This window comes from Buteo buteo, chromosome 6, assembly GCF_964188355.1.
Source record: "Buteo buteo chromosome 6, bButBut1.hap1.1, whole genome shotgun sequence".
NCBI classification, from domain to species: Eukaryota; Metazoa; Chordata; class Aves; order Accipitriformes; family Accipitridae; genus Buteo; species Buteo buteo.
In genome coordinates, this window is record NC_134176.1 from 9,118,611 (window position 1) to 9,138,665 (window position 20,055).

The window sequence follows — 20,055 nt, forward strand, 5'->3', positions numbered from 1 at the left end:
TCCCTAAGAAATTATATTATGCTGATGAGCATATAAATAATTTTTTAGTAAAATCAATTAGGAATGGGATTTTTAGAAGAAAGCTCTATGTTATTTCTTTATGTGCTCTAAAACCACACAGTTGATTAGTAGTACTTCTGAGTAGTATATTATGAAATGTATAACATTAAGAAAGCAGTTACAGGATCATAGTTCCAGTTTCTGGAGGTATACACAGAGCTGGGTTCATGTACGGTAATTAGACACACATGTTCTCCTGTATGATTGTCATTCATTAGAGAGAATGTATATGAGTAGTATTTACATTGTACCCTAGATATGCTATTTGATTGCTTTTATAAATCGATATTCAGGGAAAGCATTCCATGCATTTTTACGGTAGGAATCATGAACTTAGTATTGCCACAAAGGGAGCTGTATATGGTTCAGTAGTTTGCACTTTGCTTTGTAGTCCATTTAGGATGAATTTCTGAGAATGGGTTACTCTCCAGACACTGGCCATTAGGTCTGGTCTGAGGGTTGTTTTTTTTTTTTTTTTCTGATAGCTTTATAGAACATACTGAACCCAAAGGCTGCTTGTTTCCTATCCTTGCAAAATTGATGTGTAAGATACAGCCATCTTTGATGTTCTTCCTTTTTAGAAAGTGTCATGTTATCTTCCCTAAAAGGGGGATATAAACACTACAGATTCATGGGTTATCACGGGTGCTAAAGCCTGGGTGATCATCCTTAGTAGTCATCCTGGTACTTATTTTCAGGGTTTTGCAGAGCCACTTGATGGAGAAAGGCATTTCTGATTCCTTTGGGCATGTGTGCGTATATATGTAAGCTTAGACACATCCATAGAAATCCTTTTACATAGAAAAAGACACTTTGTAAATCAGGTTAGGAGATTGATGTCTTTGCTCATGGAATATGTATACTGTATGTTTTGAGGGAGTATGTGGACAGCTGTAAACTTCTGCTTCCAAACTTTTTGTAGCATCTTAGACAAATCAGGAGTTGCATGTTACTGATGAACTGCTCTCAAGGCTTGCTGCTGTACTTCTTGCCAGTGCTTGTCTTCTCTTGCTTGCTCTGGCTGATGCCTGTAGAAAACTGACTGCTTTTTCTTTTTGACTTGGTTTGCGGCTCAGCACGAAATCTGAAGAGCACTGGGAGCTGGTGCAAGGGGTGGTGGTGGGATGGATGGGGAATGTTGGATTTCCCGTTTCAACTGTCTCTGGTAACTTCATCCTCTGATATATTACCTGATTTGTTATAAAACAAGAAAGTAGATTTCTTTAATCAGTAAAAGATTAGGAAAATGCTCTTACAAAATAAAAAATGTTGAAAAGTACAGCCCCAGCTGCTCCAGTGGTACCTAGTCTTCAGGCTGAGGTTTTTGTGTGTTCACTCCTGCTTCTTACCCTGGGTTTGCTCTGGACTGAAGAGGAAAGCAGACTTTATATGAAAAAGCAATAAATCAGTAATAGCTCTTAGTTTATCATTCATTTCTCTCTAACTACCAGCCTCCATTTTAAATGTGGGATGAATCTTCAGTATTTGCTAATCCAAACTCATCCTCATTTCCGAAGGTGAGCATAGCTATCTTCCTATCGTCAGCAAATTGGCATCTGTAAATGAGGGAGATTTTAGAGGGCTTGCCTTATTATTCTGAGCCCCATGCAGCTTGCCAAATCCAAGCAGGTGTTATGTTTGCTTACTTCCCTGGCCGTGAAAGCTCTGTGAGCTCAGGGAAATAGCTAGAAATAAAATTATTGAATGTCAGCTGAAATCTTGTAAGTGATTTCGTAGCAGTACTAATGTGGGTGAATAGCTTTGCAAATACACTCCCTTTCTACCTTAAAAAATATATTTTTATATCTGAAGGCTTCTTTCTTTTGGAAGGTGGGAGGTGGGGAAATAATCTGACATGAAATCTTTGTTTTTAAGCTTAAATACAAGGAAAATAATTTACAAGCTTGCTTAGTGATACTGTGGGAAAATGTGTATCCTGAGACTATTCAAAATCATCTCAAAGTAGATTTAGAGACTATGGTTCCTAACATGTACTGGGGAGGGGGGGGGGGGGGGGCGGAAAGTACTGCTTCTGGTGCAAGCTGAATCAGTCCTTGAGCGTGTCAAGAAAGAATACCACTTTTCAAGTGATTTTTGGAACAAATCCAGGGTGCTTGTGAGGTGACGTTTGTTGTCTGAGTGGTCTGTGTTATTCCAGCTGGCCCTATACTAAAAGTTAACTCTTGCTTGCTGCCAGCTTCTTTTTTGAGAGCAAATGGGTATCTGTAGCTTTGGTCAAAATAAAGTTGTTAGGCATCCTGTGGATCGTAAACATACTTCTGTCTCTTTCCATTCTTGGTCCATGGTGAGTCTACCATGCATTGATGGCAGATGGTTGTCTCAAGGGTAGTTTCCACCCTATTTCAGATCTTGGAGAACTGAGAATAGAAATAATGTTCTTTTTGAAGGGTTACAGTGGTGCTCACATGCTCTTTTTGCCATTGACTAGACAGTTTTCCTACTGTATGTGTGGGTAGTTTTGTTTCCCCCCAATTCTGCTCTTTACTTTTTGATCTGACATATACAACAAATTTCATTCTGAGATCATTGCAGTGTTTGATACCAGCTTTAAGAAGAAAAGGAAACATGATGTTGATCAAGGTCTTTGACACAGAGGAAGAAAAAAGCTTTGAGGTTGTTTTGGATTTCTGAGAAACATTGATTTGTCGTGCCAGGAAAGTCAAGTTGTGGGATTACAGTGACACTGAATATTAAACAGCAAATATAATCCTAAGAAAACGCAGAAGATAAAGATGAGCATAAGGGAGTGTAAGCAGTGACATGGAAACAAAAATCAAGTTCTTCAAAGAGTACATTTGGAGTGGTTTGTCTCCTCTGCATCTCACAGCAGACGTGAAGGATTGCCACCTGCCTCCGTGGTTCAATGTGGAGAATCATGTGTGGTTTTCCGTCTCCTCCAGACACACTTGCTCGCTGTTAAGCTAAGAAGAAGGATCCTTATGTCAGATACCCATTCCTGATTTAGTCTGTAGAAAGCATAAAAGGGAGACAACATAGTAACAGCCACTTGGAACAAAATGTTGTTGAAGTTTGAGTGCTGTGATTTCAAAACATTAAGAGGCACAGCTACCAGAAGCTAAAACCCCAATTGATTTGGGGCTCTCAGAAATGTTTGGTTGTGCCAAGTTCAGCTTCCCATCTATAGGAGCATGGCTTTCAATAGGAATTGAATGCTTATGGTAATTAAAGCTGGATTAAACAAAGTAGCACCTATAATTCTTGTTGTATGGTGATGTAGTAGGATAGCGTTTGACCATACAGAAATGTTAACTTAAGTGTGTCCTGTTGCTCCTGTAGCTGCCAGGGCCATGGATATGTGGACTTAAGGTCATCTTGCACAAAGCTAGGCAGAATTTCATCTGCCTATCTGCTTTTCCTAACACTCTTAAGGTAAAATACAGAAGGCAGGAAGGAGGAAGGGCCAGATTGTAATTGTTTTGTGTAGGAAAAGCATCGTCCTTGAGGTTGATTAATGTAGCTGTAGAACTTCTGAGGCCTTCAGCGAGGAGCTGCTTGTAGCATAAACAGGTCTGAGGCAGGCAGTTGATTGAAGTGTTTGTTTATTGTGGATCTTAAGAGGTCAGTAAATAGAATTTACTCTATGGACTCAGCGAAGCAATATGTTAGTTAGGTTCGAGATTATGCTGATGTTAAGCGATTCCTTAGGGCAGCTTCCCTGATTGCAGCTCCACAAAGTCAGAGGACAACAGTAAAAACTCATTTTGGTGCTTACAGCACCCGCCTAATTGAAATGCTGAGGCAGGTAGTGTTTTATAACCAATTTACTTAAAAAAGAGATTTTCCAAACACTGTTACTAATCAGAAAAATGCTATAAAGTTGAGACCTGTCTGTAGTCAAGACTCAGGCAATATTAAGTCAAGATAGATCATTCTCACAACTGGTGTAAGAACTGTTTCTGGGGTATGTTGCAATCAATATTCTTCCTTGTGTTGAACATCAGCATCTGCTCTGTAGGAGCAGTGACTGTATCAAGGGAGAAGAATCCATGTCTCCTTTAATGAGATCCGTTAGGTTGCTGCATAGCAATCATCACATAAATCCACTGATTTCTGTTTAAGTCTTTAGTCAGTATGTTCTCTGGTAGCTATTTTTCACCATGCCATATTACCTAGGGGAAAATGAATTAATAATGCATCTAGTCTTGGATGTGTATGTTTAATGGATGATCTTACATCTTATCTTGGAGTCATACTGCACAGAAAAAACCCTGTTGTAATTGATCTTTGAGGTTTAGCACATAAAGAACAGAAAAATGTAATTGTGCTTACCCAAAATTTTCTTTTAACTAGTAAGGACTGGCACACTGGAGGCAAGTGGATTGTTTTGAAGAGCAAAGGAAGTTGGTATCTAAAGATTTGGTTATGGACAGAATTTCTCAGACTTTTAGATGAACAAGTGTTGAGGTTTTTTTTTTTGTGGAGTGTTGTTAATACAATATTTACTTTAGGAAAACTAGATGGAATGGTGACTATGGAAAAAAAATTAAGAGGCGGGAACTTGACTAGATGGATCTTTGCTGTACAGGTGAGGTTGGTCTGTCTGGCATTGGGTCTGTATTGCTCTGCTGCCAAACGGTGAGCAGGCTGGAGGCTGTTGTAACAAGTCAGCAGAGATGACTGGGGAGGAAAGGGTGAGGGAATTTTTTCCCCTGTTCTGTACACTCAGAATACAGAATGATTCTGTCATGCAAAGCAGCCTCTCTCTTAAGCTTACAGTTTTGCAAAAGCATAAGAACTTACTTTAGCCTAGTAAATCATCTCAGCCCATTTTTCTTATACGGGATCACTTCATATCATGCATTTTTCTTGTGTTTTGCCCTTCCTGGATTCATATGTTCCAAGCAGTGGGAGTTTCCACCAGTTCCCTTGGGAAACTATTATGAGGTCCAATGAGTTTGTTGTAAGTTCCCATTAACATGGTGCTTACATTTTCCTTTAATTTTATGTTTTTAGTCCTTGGGCATGAACTCATGCTTATATCTATTTATGGCTTAAACTTCCATTGTCTTCCAGAAATCTAGTGATCTTCTGCTCTTCTCTTAACAAAGCATGTTTGGTAATTTGGTGAAGGCTGTAAATTCAGTCTCTGTGTCTTTAAACACCCACCCCCTATTCCCCCTGCTGTGCTCACCATCTTTAATTCTAGGGTGATCAGGGTTCCTGAGGAGGAGAACAAAGTCTAGTGAAAATTCCCTCCTTCTAGAGTAGCTGCTGATGACATCCCATATGTAAAGAGTAGCTTTTTATAAATGGAAGGGATCACAAACATACAGATAGATATTATTCGAATATGCCAAATATATTCTAAGAGGGTCACGTTGGCTCTGTAGAAATACATAGATGGCATTGTAATTTTAATTCTTTACTGGAACAATCTGTACATCTGACTTATATAAATGTTATTGTTTAAAGAAATATAAGGCTGTTCCTGAAATATGTGCATTCTCTTTTTAAACATAAATCTCCTTTCAACTCCAAGCCGAAGTATATAGCACAAGAGACTGGCTTGATAAATAGCTTCACTGATTCACTACATCGTTTAGCTGAGATTTGTGGCAACCTTCACTTATTTTTAGTTTAAAAAGGAGGGAAATGCAAAAGTTGAGGCTCAAGCTCTGTCCATAACTTCTTCCATCATCCATAGGCAGTGCACAGATAAAACTAACAGAAGCAGTTGTAGCTCTGATCTAAATAGGCCTTTTGTAGTGGTAAAGGAGAGCAGCCCCCTTAGATTCATACTCCTTGTTATCTGTAGCTGATGGACTCAGCTGCCAGGGACAAACTAAGGGCAGAATTTCATTCTTTAGTTGCAACCTGGATAAAGACTGATGCTCTCTTACCTAACTGCCAGGTTTCTTATCCCTTCCATATAAAGGAAGAAGTATTTGACCACCCTTGTCAGCTTCATATAAAAATACCTTAAATAAGTATTAACCTAATACAGTCTTTCTTGCTTTTGTAACGTCTCTGTGCCTTTCCCAGCTTAATTTTGCTGCTTCTGTCTTTCTGCTTCCATTTTTAGATCATGTTTTATCTCTTATCCCTTTGATATCTTTAATAACTGCCTCTTTTTCTTCACCCCCCTCAACTACTTCTCTCTGCATCCTTTTTCCCTTGATGCTTTCTCACCATATTTCCATTTTTTTGAGGTAATTTAAGAGATTTGCCAATTAGTTGATATTTATGAAATGTTTACTTTTGGAATTACTGTGTCATACATCATCTTTGACTGTCAGTTGGGTAAGGTCTGGATGAGGAGAGAGTGCCCTTTGTTAGATTTGCATGTAGAATTAAGGGGGAAGAAAAGAAAAAAAAAAACAACCAACCCACCACCCAGAACCTGAGACTAGCTTTGGGCTCACAGGCCTTTTTCAGTCCTGAAGAAGAAGCAGCAACCTTAAGTCCAGTACAGGTTGAGAGCAGAGTATTGGTATTAGTCTCTGTCAGTAAGGTCTTTCCTGCCTACACAGTCGGATGATGGAGAGTGGAAATAACTTAGCACTAACAGTTGTATTTTGACAGAACAACTGGCGTGCAGAGGAGCAGGGCTGAACTCTAGGGGAGGAAAATTGTTCTGCACGTGTCTGAGGACAAGTAAATTCTCAGACATGTTATAGAAGGTAAGTATTAAAGGTGGACAAGGAAAGTAGGGAAGGTTCACAGAGATACGCAGAAGCCTCTTGGCAGAAAAAGGGAAAGGCTGAACTGGTTTGTATAGCAGGGAAGGTGGATTAAACAGGAACATTATTATTTTTTTTTATTTTTGAAACAATCTTAGTATGTGTGACCTTAGCTAACAGTCACTGCAGCACAGATGAGAAGTGGTAATTGTTCAGCTGTGGTAACTCAATTACTTCTGCTCTTGTCCCTGTCCCCTTGGCCTTAGTGGCAGTTCTGGACAGGGGGATGCCTTCAGCTCCTGCATCCTCCTCGTCCACGCGAAGCACCTTGACTCCTGGGGCTCCTGTCTGCTTCAGTGGTGTCTGCAAGACTCTGAAAAATGGCTCCTGTCAGTTTTCACTCTGCCTTGCAAAAGCCCTGATCTGCAGGGAAGGCACTAGAACTTGCTGTCAGCAAGCAGATAACACTGCACTGATTTACATGCTGTTTGCATCTGTAAAGTTTTCTATTGCAGCAATGGATCCATTTGTGTTTAGTCTTCATATTTGTTTTGTTTTAAAGATTTTGATAACTTTTACCAATAGGCAACAATTTTTTTCCTATATTGTGCTGTATTCTTGAATTTTTCTAGCTGTGTAGATTGATGCTTGTTAGTTAAATGCTTTTTGCTTTGTAGCTATGAAACAAATTCTGATCTCTCTCATAATGCTAGAATTATGGGGTTTTAAAACTTAAAAAAAGTGATCTTTTCAAAACTGTCAGATTATGTAATGAACAAATCTTTTGCCTTTTTTTTTTTCTTGCAGTGATGTAGAAATGATTTTGGATGGTTGAAGGTGGTGCTTGGATCAGCAGTAATGCTGTGTGACAGCAGAAATGTTTCATTTCTTGTTGTGACAAGAGTAACAATTGGTAATTGATAAGTGTGGGGAAAAAGCTTTACATGTATATAGATATAGAAAAATCTCTAAGAATAACTGCCATTTAAACTGTAATTTAAAAAAAAAAAAAAATCACTGTCCAAACAAAACAGAGGAAGATTAAAGCAAAGCCTAACTGATGGTGCTTTCAGAAGGAAATCTTGCATTCTCAAAAGCTACCACTACCTAAAAGCTCCTCATATCTCAAATTTTTCTTTCTAATTCCCTTAATGTCAGATAGGTAAGGGTTGTGCTACATTAATCATACATGTGCCTACAGTTCTTGCCAGTAGTGCAGTCTTCCAGCTGTTTTGACTTTGAAACAGCTGCAAATCTTATGCGGGCAAAAAATTCAGCTGACAAAACTTTTGGATATGAAAAAGTCCATATTTGCTTGCTTCCAAAATTAATCTTAAATGACCTGAAGCATTCTAATATGCAAACAACTAACGAACATATTAGCATTTGTTTAAACTGTGATAAGTCAGACTTTTATGTAAGCTCACTTGTATGAGAGGAGTGGCGAGGGCTGGGAGCAGTAGCAGGGAAGGAGGAGGAAGCATAGGGATAGAGTGTATTTTTCTCTTTGACCCATTTAGGCTGCAGTCTCACGTTCGCTTTAAGTTGATTCACATGTACACTGCTGCTGACAGCATTTCTCCTCGCCCCAGCCACATTCTGCTGCCGTTAGTGGTTGGGAGGCTGCTTGTTGAGTTATATGAGGGAACTGGTCCAAATGAACATTTAACGTTTTGTTGTTTGAGCTGATTTTCAGCAGAGCAAGTTCCCTCATCTGTATCAGCATGCGGTCACGCAAATATCGTGCCGGAGGTGGGAATGCTGTCTGCAGCAACAGCTTGGGCTTTAGCTTGACTTAAAACAATCATAATCCAATACCTTCAGATGCTAGTGAATCAACAGACTGGGTTTTTTGTTGTTTTTTTTTAATGTCAGCATTGGCTGTGGTTTTCCAACTCTTGACACCAGAAATGAAGTTCAGTAAGGACTTCATTAGCGTGAAGTTCTTTAGCTGTATTAAAAAGAAAATGAAGCAAGGGTAAGAAGCAAGCAAGCAAACTGCTGCCTAAGGATGATGGGACAAGGTTAGCAATAGCTTAGGTGCAGTCCATGAATAAACTGTATGGCTTCTGTCTGTTATTGAAGCAGGGGTAGCTGTTAGATGCATAATGGGAATGAAATGGCAGCAGTAGAACTACCACCTGTGAGGGAAGCAGAATTCCAGGAACTGAATGCAAAAAGTCAGAGGAACTGCTTACAATGCCAAATGTTTCAGAGTGGGTAAGGCAAATTAATTCAAATGGCCAGTTGCTGTATATGCAAAGAGGCTGCCCATGTGGGAGTGGTATCATACAATCGAGGAATAGAAAAAATGTTTGGGAGGAGGGAGCGGGAAAGTTATGTGGGCGCTTTATTTTGAGGGAATGAATACTTTCAGAAGTACAGATAAGTGCTGGGAAGAGATGTTAACAGCAGATTTTCTAGGTGAAAGAAAAGTAGCTTAGTATCAAATATTTAAGAAGTGGTTGGAGTAGTGACCACTATCTGGATTTTTAAGCTATCAATCTTAAAGATGCATGCAAGTTCTCTTTAGCTGAATGAATGAATGAACATTTGACATGCAATGGAAGGGCTTTACCAGGAGAGACAGGGAGCTGCACCTGGTAGTTGGGGCACTCTCATGGGAGGCAAAATGGATGGGTTGGATTGTTGTCAGCAGGCAGAGAAATTGAATACAGGTCTCTGTGCTGAGATAGTCTGTTTCTGGCCCTAAGAAGATAAAGTGGAGGCATCAATCCTTCAGTAAACAGGTCTGGATTAAGTCTTTTTGTATTTCACAAGGTTATTTTTAACAAGGATCTGTTTACCGGTTTGATTTTTCTGTGCATCCCCACAAACAGTTGTGCTGGTGCAGCTGGTGGAATTTCACAGGGAAAGGGGCAGGAACTGTTTTACTCTGCTGAGATAACAGGAACAGAGCATACCCTTGGGCTGTCCCCAGAGCAGGTCTGCCAGGTGACGCAGGCACAAGGATGCATTAGCTGGAGGGGGACTGAGTGTGCACGGATGCCGGGTTCCTCAGTCCTTGGACTGACACATCCCGTGGAGGAACTGGGGAGTTCTCGTGTGGGACAGCATGGGTCTGGGGACGTGGGGTGCACCCACAATTAGGTGGTGGCAAAGTGGGGATTTGGGGCTAGGCTGAAGATAGGCAGGGTATGGGAATGAAGCCAGCATGTTTATCACTTTCCTCATAGGCAATTAGGTGTTACTGGGAATAACTCTTGGCTATGCTTAATAAAATTAAAGTTGTTATTGTGCTGTGTCAGCACTGCTGTAATGTCCTGCCGTGCTTCTACTTTTACCGTTCATCGGCCTTTTTCATTACAACGGAGATAAAGCTGCTTCTCATTCACGGTATTGTGCGTGTTGCTGGAAATGCTCCGTGTGATCGCTACAGCCATCGCCTTGGTTTCCTCCCTGCCTCCCCCCATTGTTTGGGCTTTAAATGTTTTCTTGTCTTTGATCATGGGACACTACCCTTGATTAGGCTTCTGGGACCAGCCTTCATAAGAGTAGCCCTACTGATACTCCAGGACTTTCGCTGTTGTGGCTTTGTTTGTTTTACTTATTTGTAATACAAATAACATAGAAGCCTGGCATGGAGCAAAGAGCAGGAAATTCATTCAGGCTTTGAGCTGGGACTTGCTGAAATTGAAAGATATGACAAAGCATGCAGGGATGTCTACACATAAAAACTGCTTTGGGGTGGGGGGGAGGAGGAGTTCTTTTGGGGAGCCTTTTCAAAGAAAGAAAAGGAGTGAAAACCCAAATGCAGAATAAAGTCTGCACACAAAATTTAGTCAGTAAAGTAATTCAAATTCTGGAAATGAATACCCAAGCAAAACCCATCCAAAACGTTTCCTTTAATAGAATCTAGTGTTTGTTACCATAACAATCCTTTTTGCAAAAAAAGGATTAGTGCTGTTAACATGACTCCATTGCCTGATTCAGGTAGTGCTAGTTTCCAGGCCCCCTCGAGCAAATTGCAGAAAGGGGGGAAAATCTGTACGCCTGGATTTTGATGATGCAGTTTAGTATTGTAATAACAATTCATTTAAGCTCTGGCTGTGTACTGCTTGTCATTTCCCTGGAAACTTATGCTTCCTACTGAAAAGTACTACTTTGAAATAGCAGTGTTACAGTCTCTGTCAGTCTGAGGCGAGGGTTGCAGATGAGCAGGCAGAAGCCAGATGAGAGTAATATATAGCTGTAGCTGGTTGACATTACTGACTTTTAAGGGATCCAAAAAAAGGTATGATTCCTCTTGAATAGGGGAAGAGAACAAGATGTTTCTGTAGTAACGAGATCATAAAAGAAAGAAAATTGCTTGTAAAGAATGGGTCTGATTTTCCCCCCTTTTCTATTTTGCTTCTATTATAACTTAAGCTGCAGTTTTGCTATCAACTGCCTGTTGTGTAAGCATTTAATATTACCAAGATTTTCTGCAAATCTATTTTTGTGACAGTGATTGCTAGCCTACACATTTTTTTTTTTGTAATAACCACTGTTTCCTCCTTCAAAAGAATAGAAATTTTCTGAAATAAAAGGATAGTAGCATTCAGCGGTCTTATGTGCCAGTTCAAAGCATTGAGATTGGCATCGGTTGAGAAGATGATGGTGTTTCTTTCAGCACGCTGGGAGTAGATGGGTAGAAACACTTTTTTTAGTAGGCTTGGAACTAAAAACTGAAAAGCGTCTTTTGTTTTTAGATGCAGATTCAGGAGCGTGATAAACTTTACTACTTGGTAGCCTGGGAACTTGATTTTGTGTATTGCTTACAGAAGTGCAAGCTTCTCTTCACCTCCCCCCCCCCCCCCCCCCCCCGCTGCCCCCCTGCCCTTGCTTTCCCCTCCACCCCAATGGTATGATGAGCCTTTGAGAAATAAATGGAAACTGCCTGGTATGTGTCCTATATGTTGCAAAATTTCTGTAGTTTACAGACTTTTGTTCTTTTGCTCTTTAAAGGAAAAAAATTTAATGTTTTACTGGTGAGGGAAGGGGGAGGATTTTTGTAACCTTGCTGATGAGCTTCTCCTGCCTTTTTAAAAAGACACTATTCCTTGTCCTTTTCCCAAAGATACTTAGACACCACTTTAATGCTATCACTAAATTGCAAGGGCAGCATGAAATGTAAGCTTTGACCTTAAAGGCTCTATTTATTCTCATTTAAAATAAGAATCCCAGGATCTGTCAAAACCCTGTAAGACCCAAAAGAGGCAACTCTTTTTGCAAGTTACTAATAAAAGATGAACCTACTAAGAGACTTGTTTTACCCCTGTATATTTTGTTTATATGTTGTACTCTCGCCTAGTAATTTAGAAAAAAATGCAATACTTATTTCTGACTCTTCCACATAATGATATTCTTTTATAGTACTGAGATAGTAGTAAGTTTTTAGAGTAGTGTCCCACTCAAACTTTTTAAAAAAACTGTTCTACTGCATAAAATGGATCAGAAAGTCAGAAAGCTGTTGTCCTGAGTTTTGTTTTATAACCCAGAGCACGACAGGGTTTAAAGGTGTGGCAGCTCTTTTCTTTTTATTTTCTTTTCTATCCAGTAGAGCAGTTCAATTCATTTGAGTTTGTAACACTGTGATGTAATTTGGTGAATACAGAGTTGAGCAGATTACTAATAAATTGCTTTGTAATGTTGGATATTCCCACTGTTTTGGCTGAGATCATAAGGCTTGTTGTTGCATTCTTCCAGATAGCTGGACCAGCTCACTGCACACTGGGACCATATGGTCAAACTGGCGGAAAGGGCATTAGCCAGCCATTTGGGCTGACTGAAGCCATGCTGGTAGTCTAGAGCAAATGATAGAGACAGTCAGGAGATAAACAGCAAATGGAAGGTTATAAAATGCCACCCAGCTAGCAAGGAGCAGTGGGAGCGGGAGTACGTTCAAGGGCTGATAGACACAATGTGGTATTGTAGGTTTGCTGGAGGGAATTGTTCATCTTCCCAGCCCTGTAGCTTGGCAGCTGCTCTGCAGCTTCTCCCTGCACTGGCCATACTGCTGGGGGAGCAGTCACGTAAGAAGGTATCTGAATGCTTAGCAAGGTTTGTGGCTACCATTGCACAGTTAGGAGGACTTTTCATGATGAGGACTGGCAGTATGAATGGGTATTTGGTCTCTGTTCATGTTTGTCAACAGTAACTGGAGCATTGGATAGAGAATTTATTTTGATCAGTTATTTTCTTATGCCCAGTTTCTCCAAGTATGAACATCTGCTCTTCAGATACCAACAGATTAAGTTGCTGTATTTATAGTTAAATATTATGGAGACACATTTTTCAACTTTGGAAATGTCAGATTGGTGAGATTGGCAGAAAAGGTTGGAAGTCACAAAATTACATACTTTTGATTGTCATCTGACTGGGATGAGGGCACTGTACAACAGTTTGGTACTGTACTGCGGTACTGGGCCAGTAGCCATTTAGTCGATACCTGCCTTTTCTCGAAGTTGCCTTTTGAATGGAGATGCTTCTTGCATCTGTGAAGGAGCCAGAAGGACTAGTATCTTGTGTTCCCTGTGGAGAAATCTAGAAGCATGATTGCTAATGCTAGCTTTTCCAGCTTTTTTTTTTTTTTTTTTTTTTTTTTTTTTTTTTTTTTTTGTGTTACATAAGATACCAGAAAAAAAGAATTTTGTTGTCATGTTAAATTCAAGGGGCGGGGGTGGTAGTGGAGGAACAACAAAGCTTTTGATCTTTCTTTAGTAAATAGGAAACTGGTTACAGAATGTAAGCATCTTAGATGATGCTATAAACAGTACATTTTTTTCTCTCTCGTAACAGATAAGGACAAAACCAAGTTAGTTATCAAGATGCACATAATTTCTAAGATGCTTCTTGTCCTGTGTTAAGTTGTTCATTTTGGGGATCAATGGCAGTGTAACAGTTGCCTTATTTTTCCACAAACTATATGACTGACATAATACTACAAAGCAACTTTGAGGGAGTACTGGCACACAGAATTAAAGCCTTCACTGGTCTGCTGAAGGTTGAGTAAAACATTCAAAGAAATAGCATTTCCTAAGTGGACAAGCACCTTTCTGTGCTCTTAGATCTCTTTGGTATTTGTCAGTAGACAAAGACTGGTCACCCCTAAAGTAATTGCATTTTAAAATATTGATGCTGGATGAGGAGCTCAGCTAAAAAAGCATATATTACTCAAACAAGCATGCTGTTTACCTAGGATGGATTATGATGAATTGTATTTCAACATTTGAAATTAAGAAAAGGTTAAATACTCAGAGAATATTAATAGTACCTTAGGGATGGGACCAGCTCAGTGGGAAGAATAGCTTGTGAAAGAAATGAATTTCAAATATCTTCCTCAATACGATTTTTTTTCTCTTCTGGTGTGTTTGTTTCTGAAGTGCCCTCTGAGGTGCGGAGCCCTGAATGAGAGTGGTGTTCTTGATGGAAGGATTATCTCATAACGGGGATGGGCCAGGGGAGTGTTGGGGGGGGAAGTCCCATGGTTGGTTGTCCTGTTCTTACTTTGCATCTCCAGCTCATTTGGGCTGTTCTCTTGTGTGTGCCCAGGACCACGTCAAATGCTGCTGTGCTGGTGGTATGGGAAGCTTCCTCATCACCTCTTCTTGCTTGGTGGCTTGCACCAACCTGGTCCTTGTGGAGCCAGGTGGGCCCTGTGTACTGGTTCCACCAGTAGCCCAAGAAGCATTCAGGAGTGCATGTGGTTCTTTCTTGGCCTAGGAGCCACTGTTCTCTTTATGTTTTTAGAAAAGCTTTACTTAAAAGAAAAATTGAGACAACACTTAAAACTGTTGAAGTTGTTTCTTGTTATCAGCTGCCTTTGTGACTTTGAGGACATTGAATTGAACCATCTTACTTAAAGGGAATGCTGTGCACTTGCTGCTGCAGTGATTCCAGTCTGGATCTCCCTGTAGCTGAGGGAGAGGTAGATGGGCATGGGCATGGCTAATTTTTTAATTATTTTTTTTTTTAAATGGTGGTACATCTGCATGTAGTGCCTAAAATCTCTACAGATGACAGTTCTTTGTGTCCTCAACTCGAGAGCTGTGTGTGGCAAAATACAAGCAGATAAAATAGGAAGCCTAGGTGGTAGGAAGAGGCGGCTTTCCATAGCCTCGCTGATCCATGCTGGTCTCTGGGGTGGACTTGCTCGGGGAGGGGCTGATCAGGGAAGCTGCTTTGCTTTGCTGTCACTGCAAAAATGAGTTTTAGTACTCAAGGCTAAGTGCATTTTTTTTTTGTTTTTCCCCCCACAGATGAGTACAAACTGATTCTTTCTTAGGGACATAAGTCTTGATCCGGCTTCGGTGTACAGGTTGTAGAGTGTGAAATAAAATTCAGGGGAGGGCGAGTGCTAGTTAGTAGCTTAATTTTGTGGAGATGTAGTATTTTTATTTGAGGCTGGTGAGTGCCAGTCCAGGGCCTGCTGATGGCAGTGGAAAAGCTATTGACTTAATGGGCTTTGGATTACTCTTGAGTAGCTTATTGTACCCACGCCTCCTGTGGAAGGTGACATATCCTTCCTCTGTCGTTACTTCTTCATCCAGATGTGTTACACCTGGTTGACCAGCGTGCCTTAAAGGAGATCTTGTTGGTGAGTGCACTAATTGCCACTTGTGCAGGAAGGACAAGCTGTTGCTTTGTGACAGCTCCTGTTTGGCCGGAGTCTCGCTGGCCCTGGCTGCGTGTCTGGAGTCACTTTTTATTAAAGCCGAATTGAAGCAGCGTCTTTGGCAGAAGGTTGTTCGGAGGTTAAGCATTTTTACTCTGTTATTAGTGATGATGGTGTACGGGTTTGCATAAAATTAAGACGAGCAGTCTGTGCAGGTGCTGGTGTCCTAGTAAGCATCGCGTGGTCGCCATCACTTTTTGTGAGTAATGGTGGCCGAGGCACACGGCAGGTGTCGTCCCCCCTTCAGCAAAGCTACTTACGGTATCTCTGAAGGGAACAGACGAGCGTTTCCTGTAAATACACGTACTGGAAACATCTGCCCCGCACATTGAATTAAAGGATTTTTCTTGATGTGCCATCTGACCCCGTAGGCTGAGGAACTTCAGTGCTCTGTTTTCCTCATGACTTCCCCCATCTTTTTCTTAAGCTGTCTTTTCAGCACACTCTTCCGAAGCTGGAGCTGTGAGGACAGACCGGACCTCGTTTCCCGCATCTGTCCCAGCAGCTGTACCGCTTCCTGCCATGAATCATCTGAAACACACTTTTAAAAAATTGTTTTATTTAAGGGTGAAGGCACATTTGTTTTCCTGAAGCCACAAACTAATCTCAGCAGTCTGGCAGCCAAGCCTTAAATGAAGGCTCGGGTGCGAAAGTGTTGGGAGGAAGGAAGTGCCTCCCGTCGGTGGGGATCACGGGCAAGCCGGAGCAGAGCTGCTTTCCTTGTGGGCTTTGGTTGTGGTCGGAGGAACTGCAAACTTCATCACTTCTTGGAGAGCTGCAACAGAACGTCTCCTCTGTTTGCACGTCAGTGTCAAACATGCCACGACCTCCGGTTTTCAGAAGTTCATCGCTACAGCTAACCAAGTGCTAATTGTCAAACGATGTTAAGGGAGGCGGGCATAATCTTTTGTCTGAGCAGTCTTGGCTGTGTTTTGGATCCTCTCTGGGGCAGATGTTTGCGGCTTTGTTTTCCAGGGCTCATTGATTGCATGTATTTCAATTCTGGCAGTCCGAAACGAGACCTTTTTTTGTCCTGAGGAGCTGAGGATATATAGTTCCTGAAACTTGAGAGGATATTGTATTTCACACAGAGATGAAATCCAAAATCCACCCCCTCAATTTTGTCTTAAAAAAAAAGAAAAAGAAAAAAAAACCCCAAAACCCAAACCCAAAAAACCAAGCCAAAAACCCCCCCCAAAACCCCAACCCAAAAGCACATTAACTATAAAGTTGTTAAGCATTTTCTTTTTTTTTTTTTTTCCCCTTGTTAATTTTTCTAGGGAAACGTCAGATTCACCACTTGGGAAACCAGCTTCAACTCAATCAACATTGTCTGGATACTGCCTTTAATTTTTTCAAGATGGCTGTGAGCAAACATCTAACCCGGGGGAGAAAGATGACCCACGTAATTGCTGCATGTCTCTACCTGGTGTGTAGGACAGAAGGAACTCCTCGTATCCTTTTGCATTTAAAAAATAAAAATAAATAAATAAAAGAGAAAGTCAACTATCCCAGTTAGACCTTGTTCCAAAATTTGAAAAGGTAAGTTTAGGAGCTGACTTTGTCACTGTTGGTTTTATATAATGAAATGAATAGGAGTTTTTCCTGTGGTTCAAGTAAAATTTTTCCCTTCCTAAATGCACAATACTTAGTATTTACAAGAAGCTATAGAGTCACTCGGCCTCCCATCGATAACTCTGAATTTCTTCTTTCTCAACATTCTCTTGTAGTATGAAATTGCACTTTTCCTGTGCCTTGCTAGGGATTACTTGTTTGTGGTGTATTTTATTTGTTTGTTTTGTTTTTTTTTTTTAAAACAAATGAAAATTAACCCCAAGTCTCCTGCAGTGTCAGCATTAAAGATTAGTGTTGAGTGAGTTTTCCATCAAGTTATTTGGATTTCCTTCTTTTAATGATTGCTGGAACGACAGTATCCCTCCCGTTTCAGTTTTGAGGAAAAAGGCATTTGATAAATTCTGAAATTTGCTCAAAGATTATACAGGAAATCAGTGGCTGGAGGTGGGACTGCACACAGGCCAGATTTGCAAATGGGTACTCCTTGCTCTACACTATCCCTATTTTTGTTTAGTAGAACTTCATTAAAATCCATGTAAACTTTATTTACTGATGAAAACTTTAATTACTGATGACCATCCAAATTTATTTGTTGTATATATTTTTATTTCTTTTATGTTGTGTTTCAGTTGCTGAAATTTGGAGTTTAGTATCAAATAATTACTTCTGTGTTACTTTAGTTCTTTTCTACTTTAAAGCAGTGTGTGCATATCAGTATTCTATTTGATTTGATGCTTTTTCTAAATTGCTGTTCTCATTCTATATTTTAGCAGTTGAACAGCTTAGCTTTCCTTTTAAGATTGAGATTATTGTTTTTTTTAATTTCAGAAACTACATTCATTATTCTAAAATTCGTGCTTTCTGATAGTGTTGTAGTCATTGCATTTGCATGTTTAAAAAATGTGGTTTTGCAGGAATAATGGAATTAAAAGGAAGGCTTGCCTATTACACTGGTCTCTTCTAATGTAAAGTCTCTGAACTTTTGAACAGTATAACTCTATCATTACCATAAAGACAGTGTTGATTTAAAAGCATTACCAATATTTCTTTTATGCCTGTGTCACATTTTTAAAGTAATTTATTTACAGTTGTTATTTGATACTACTGAATGGTAGTCTAGTCATAATATGCAAATCTATTTTTCCCCACTGGTAGTGATAAAAAAAACATTCGAAGCAGTATAAGCTGTAAGAAGCAAATAGGTATGTTGTAATGTAGGAGCCATCTGTGCAGCAAGTGTGGCTAACTTTTCTAGCAAAAAAAAAAAAAAAATCCGTTGCTTCTTTTATATCCTTCTTTAAAGTATTGCAGCAGGTATCTTGGTTATATGCCAGATGTATTGGTCTAGTTGACACTTCATAAATACCTAAATTCATTCCCCAACTTTTTTTGTTAAATGGAGATAATATCCCATGTGATACTGCACATAATATACTAGGAGTAAGGTACGAATAAGACTGCAAAGATGGGCTCTGTCTTTCTATATCAATATCACAAAGCACTCCATCTTCGTTTGCATGGTTACTGTGCTACCTGGGAATCAAGAAGTGGTAGTGCATGACTGTATGGCTCAATTTGTTAGTGTTGATTTTTTTTAAAAATCCATTAGATAAACTTAGTTTTGTAGTTGATAGTAAGAATTTAACTGTGTTACTTTGGGAGAGTGAGTTCAGCTTCTGCCTGGGTTCTGCTGGTTTGTTGTTGGTTTTTGTTTGGGTTTTTTGTTTGGTTGGTTGGTTGTTTTTTTTGCATTTGAAGTCCAGTGTAGTTTGAAAAACAAACCCCAAATAAATTATGGATTCTGAACATTGAAATATAATTTCCTTTTCTGGTATCTTACTCTTTCATTAGAAACTTGAAAACCTGAGAGCCACAGGTGCATATTGCTGACCTTTGAAATTAAAATACGTTCAAGCCTCCATAGATTAAGTATTGTGATCATTATCAATGTGTAATATTTGTTTCCAGCCTAGATCTGGCAATATAGGAATGTGCTACAGGAGGCAGGCGTGTTCCCAGGGCCTTTGGTCCAGAGGGACCAAGAGCAGGTGTAGAGGGTGGCCATGTGACAAGATGCTTTAGCAAGAATGAAGATGCACATTCAGGGTAAAAAGCTTGCAGTTGATTTTGGTCTTCTGGAGAAGCCAGCAGAGGATGGCATGCAAAGAGGAGAAATATGCTGTATAATATACTGTACAAAGGACATACAGTATTTGTAACACATGAAGATTGTACACTCCTAAGTAGATTTACTGAGTTTAAAGTGTTCACTGTCATTGTGTTGGTTATAGAACTCTTATGAAGAAATCTGGGAGAAATTTGGAAAAGGAAGTTAAAGACTGAAGATCAGTGAACGTATTTTAGAGGAAAGAGATAACATGGAAGAAGTAGTGAAGGGCAGCCAGCATACTCAGAGCTCAAAGGCAGCACCTTGGTTTTGGTTTTTGCCCAAATGAATTAGTGGAGTGACTCGAGAGTCATAGAGGCAAGAGACGTTATCTAGGAACAGATTAGTCTCTGAAGTAGAAGGCAACATGTTTCTTAAAAATTCTATGGTAGAAGGAGCAAAGTATGTATGTGGCCTGGAGAGCTACAGGAGCAGATGTACTGGGATGTAGTCAGGGTCTGAAGTGGCAAGAAATGTTGTATTCTCTCCAGTGGCAGAACCAAAGGAGTGGGAAGCATTTGGAGAGGGAAAACAGAATTTAATTGTGTCTGCATTGAGTTCAGTTTGAGGGAGTGGAATGTATTTATCTGACATGGATATCTGCTTATTCTTCTTTTTTCATAATGTACATGTCGCCAGTGAGCCTCTGTGAAAATGTGAGGAAAATTGTAGCCAAGTCTACTGGTGCAGCCTGAATTATGCCTGAATAAACCTCGGCCTGAAATAGGAAAACATTAAGTTCTCCTTGGTTCTTATGAGTTGTTTTGTTAATGAAAAAATGCAAAATATTTCAGTAACACATTTCTTTTTAATCTGAAGAAATAGTTCTAGAACTTAGAGAACATAAAATTTTATTTATCTAAAGTGCAGGTTTTATTTATAGTTCTTTAGAAAGTGTAATATATTGTTTGAGA

General features: G+C 39.9%; 1 protein-coding gene across 2 annotated transcripts in view; it reads left to right on the forward strand.

The window, feature by feature from the left end:
• BRF1 (BRF1 general transcription factor IIIB subunit) overlaps positions 1–20,055 on the forward strand; it is a 176,918-nt gene that overhangs the window by 29,384 nt on the left and 127,479 nt on the right. Inside the window, exon 3 of one of the 2 annotated variants that reach the window (XM_075029672.1) lies at positions 16,680–16,853. The exons of the other annotated variant lie outside the window; for it this stretch is intronic. Within the exon in view, the coding sequence (XP_074885773.1) occupies positions 16,680–16,853 (174 nt within the window). The remainder of the gene's footprint in view (positions 1–16,679; positions 16,854–20,055) is intronic. 2 annotated transcript variants of the gene reach the window in all.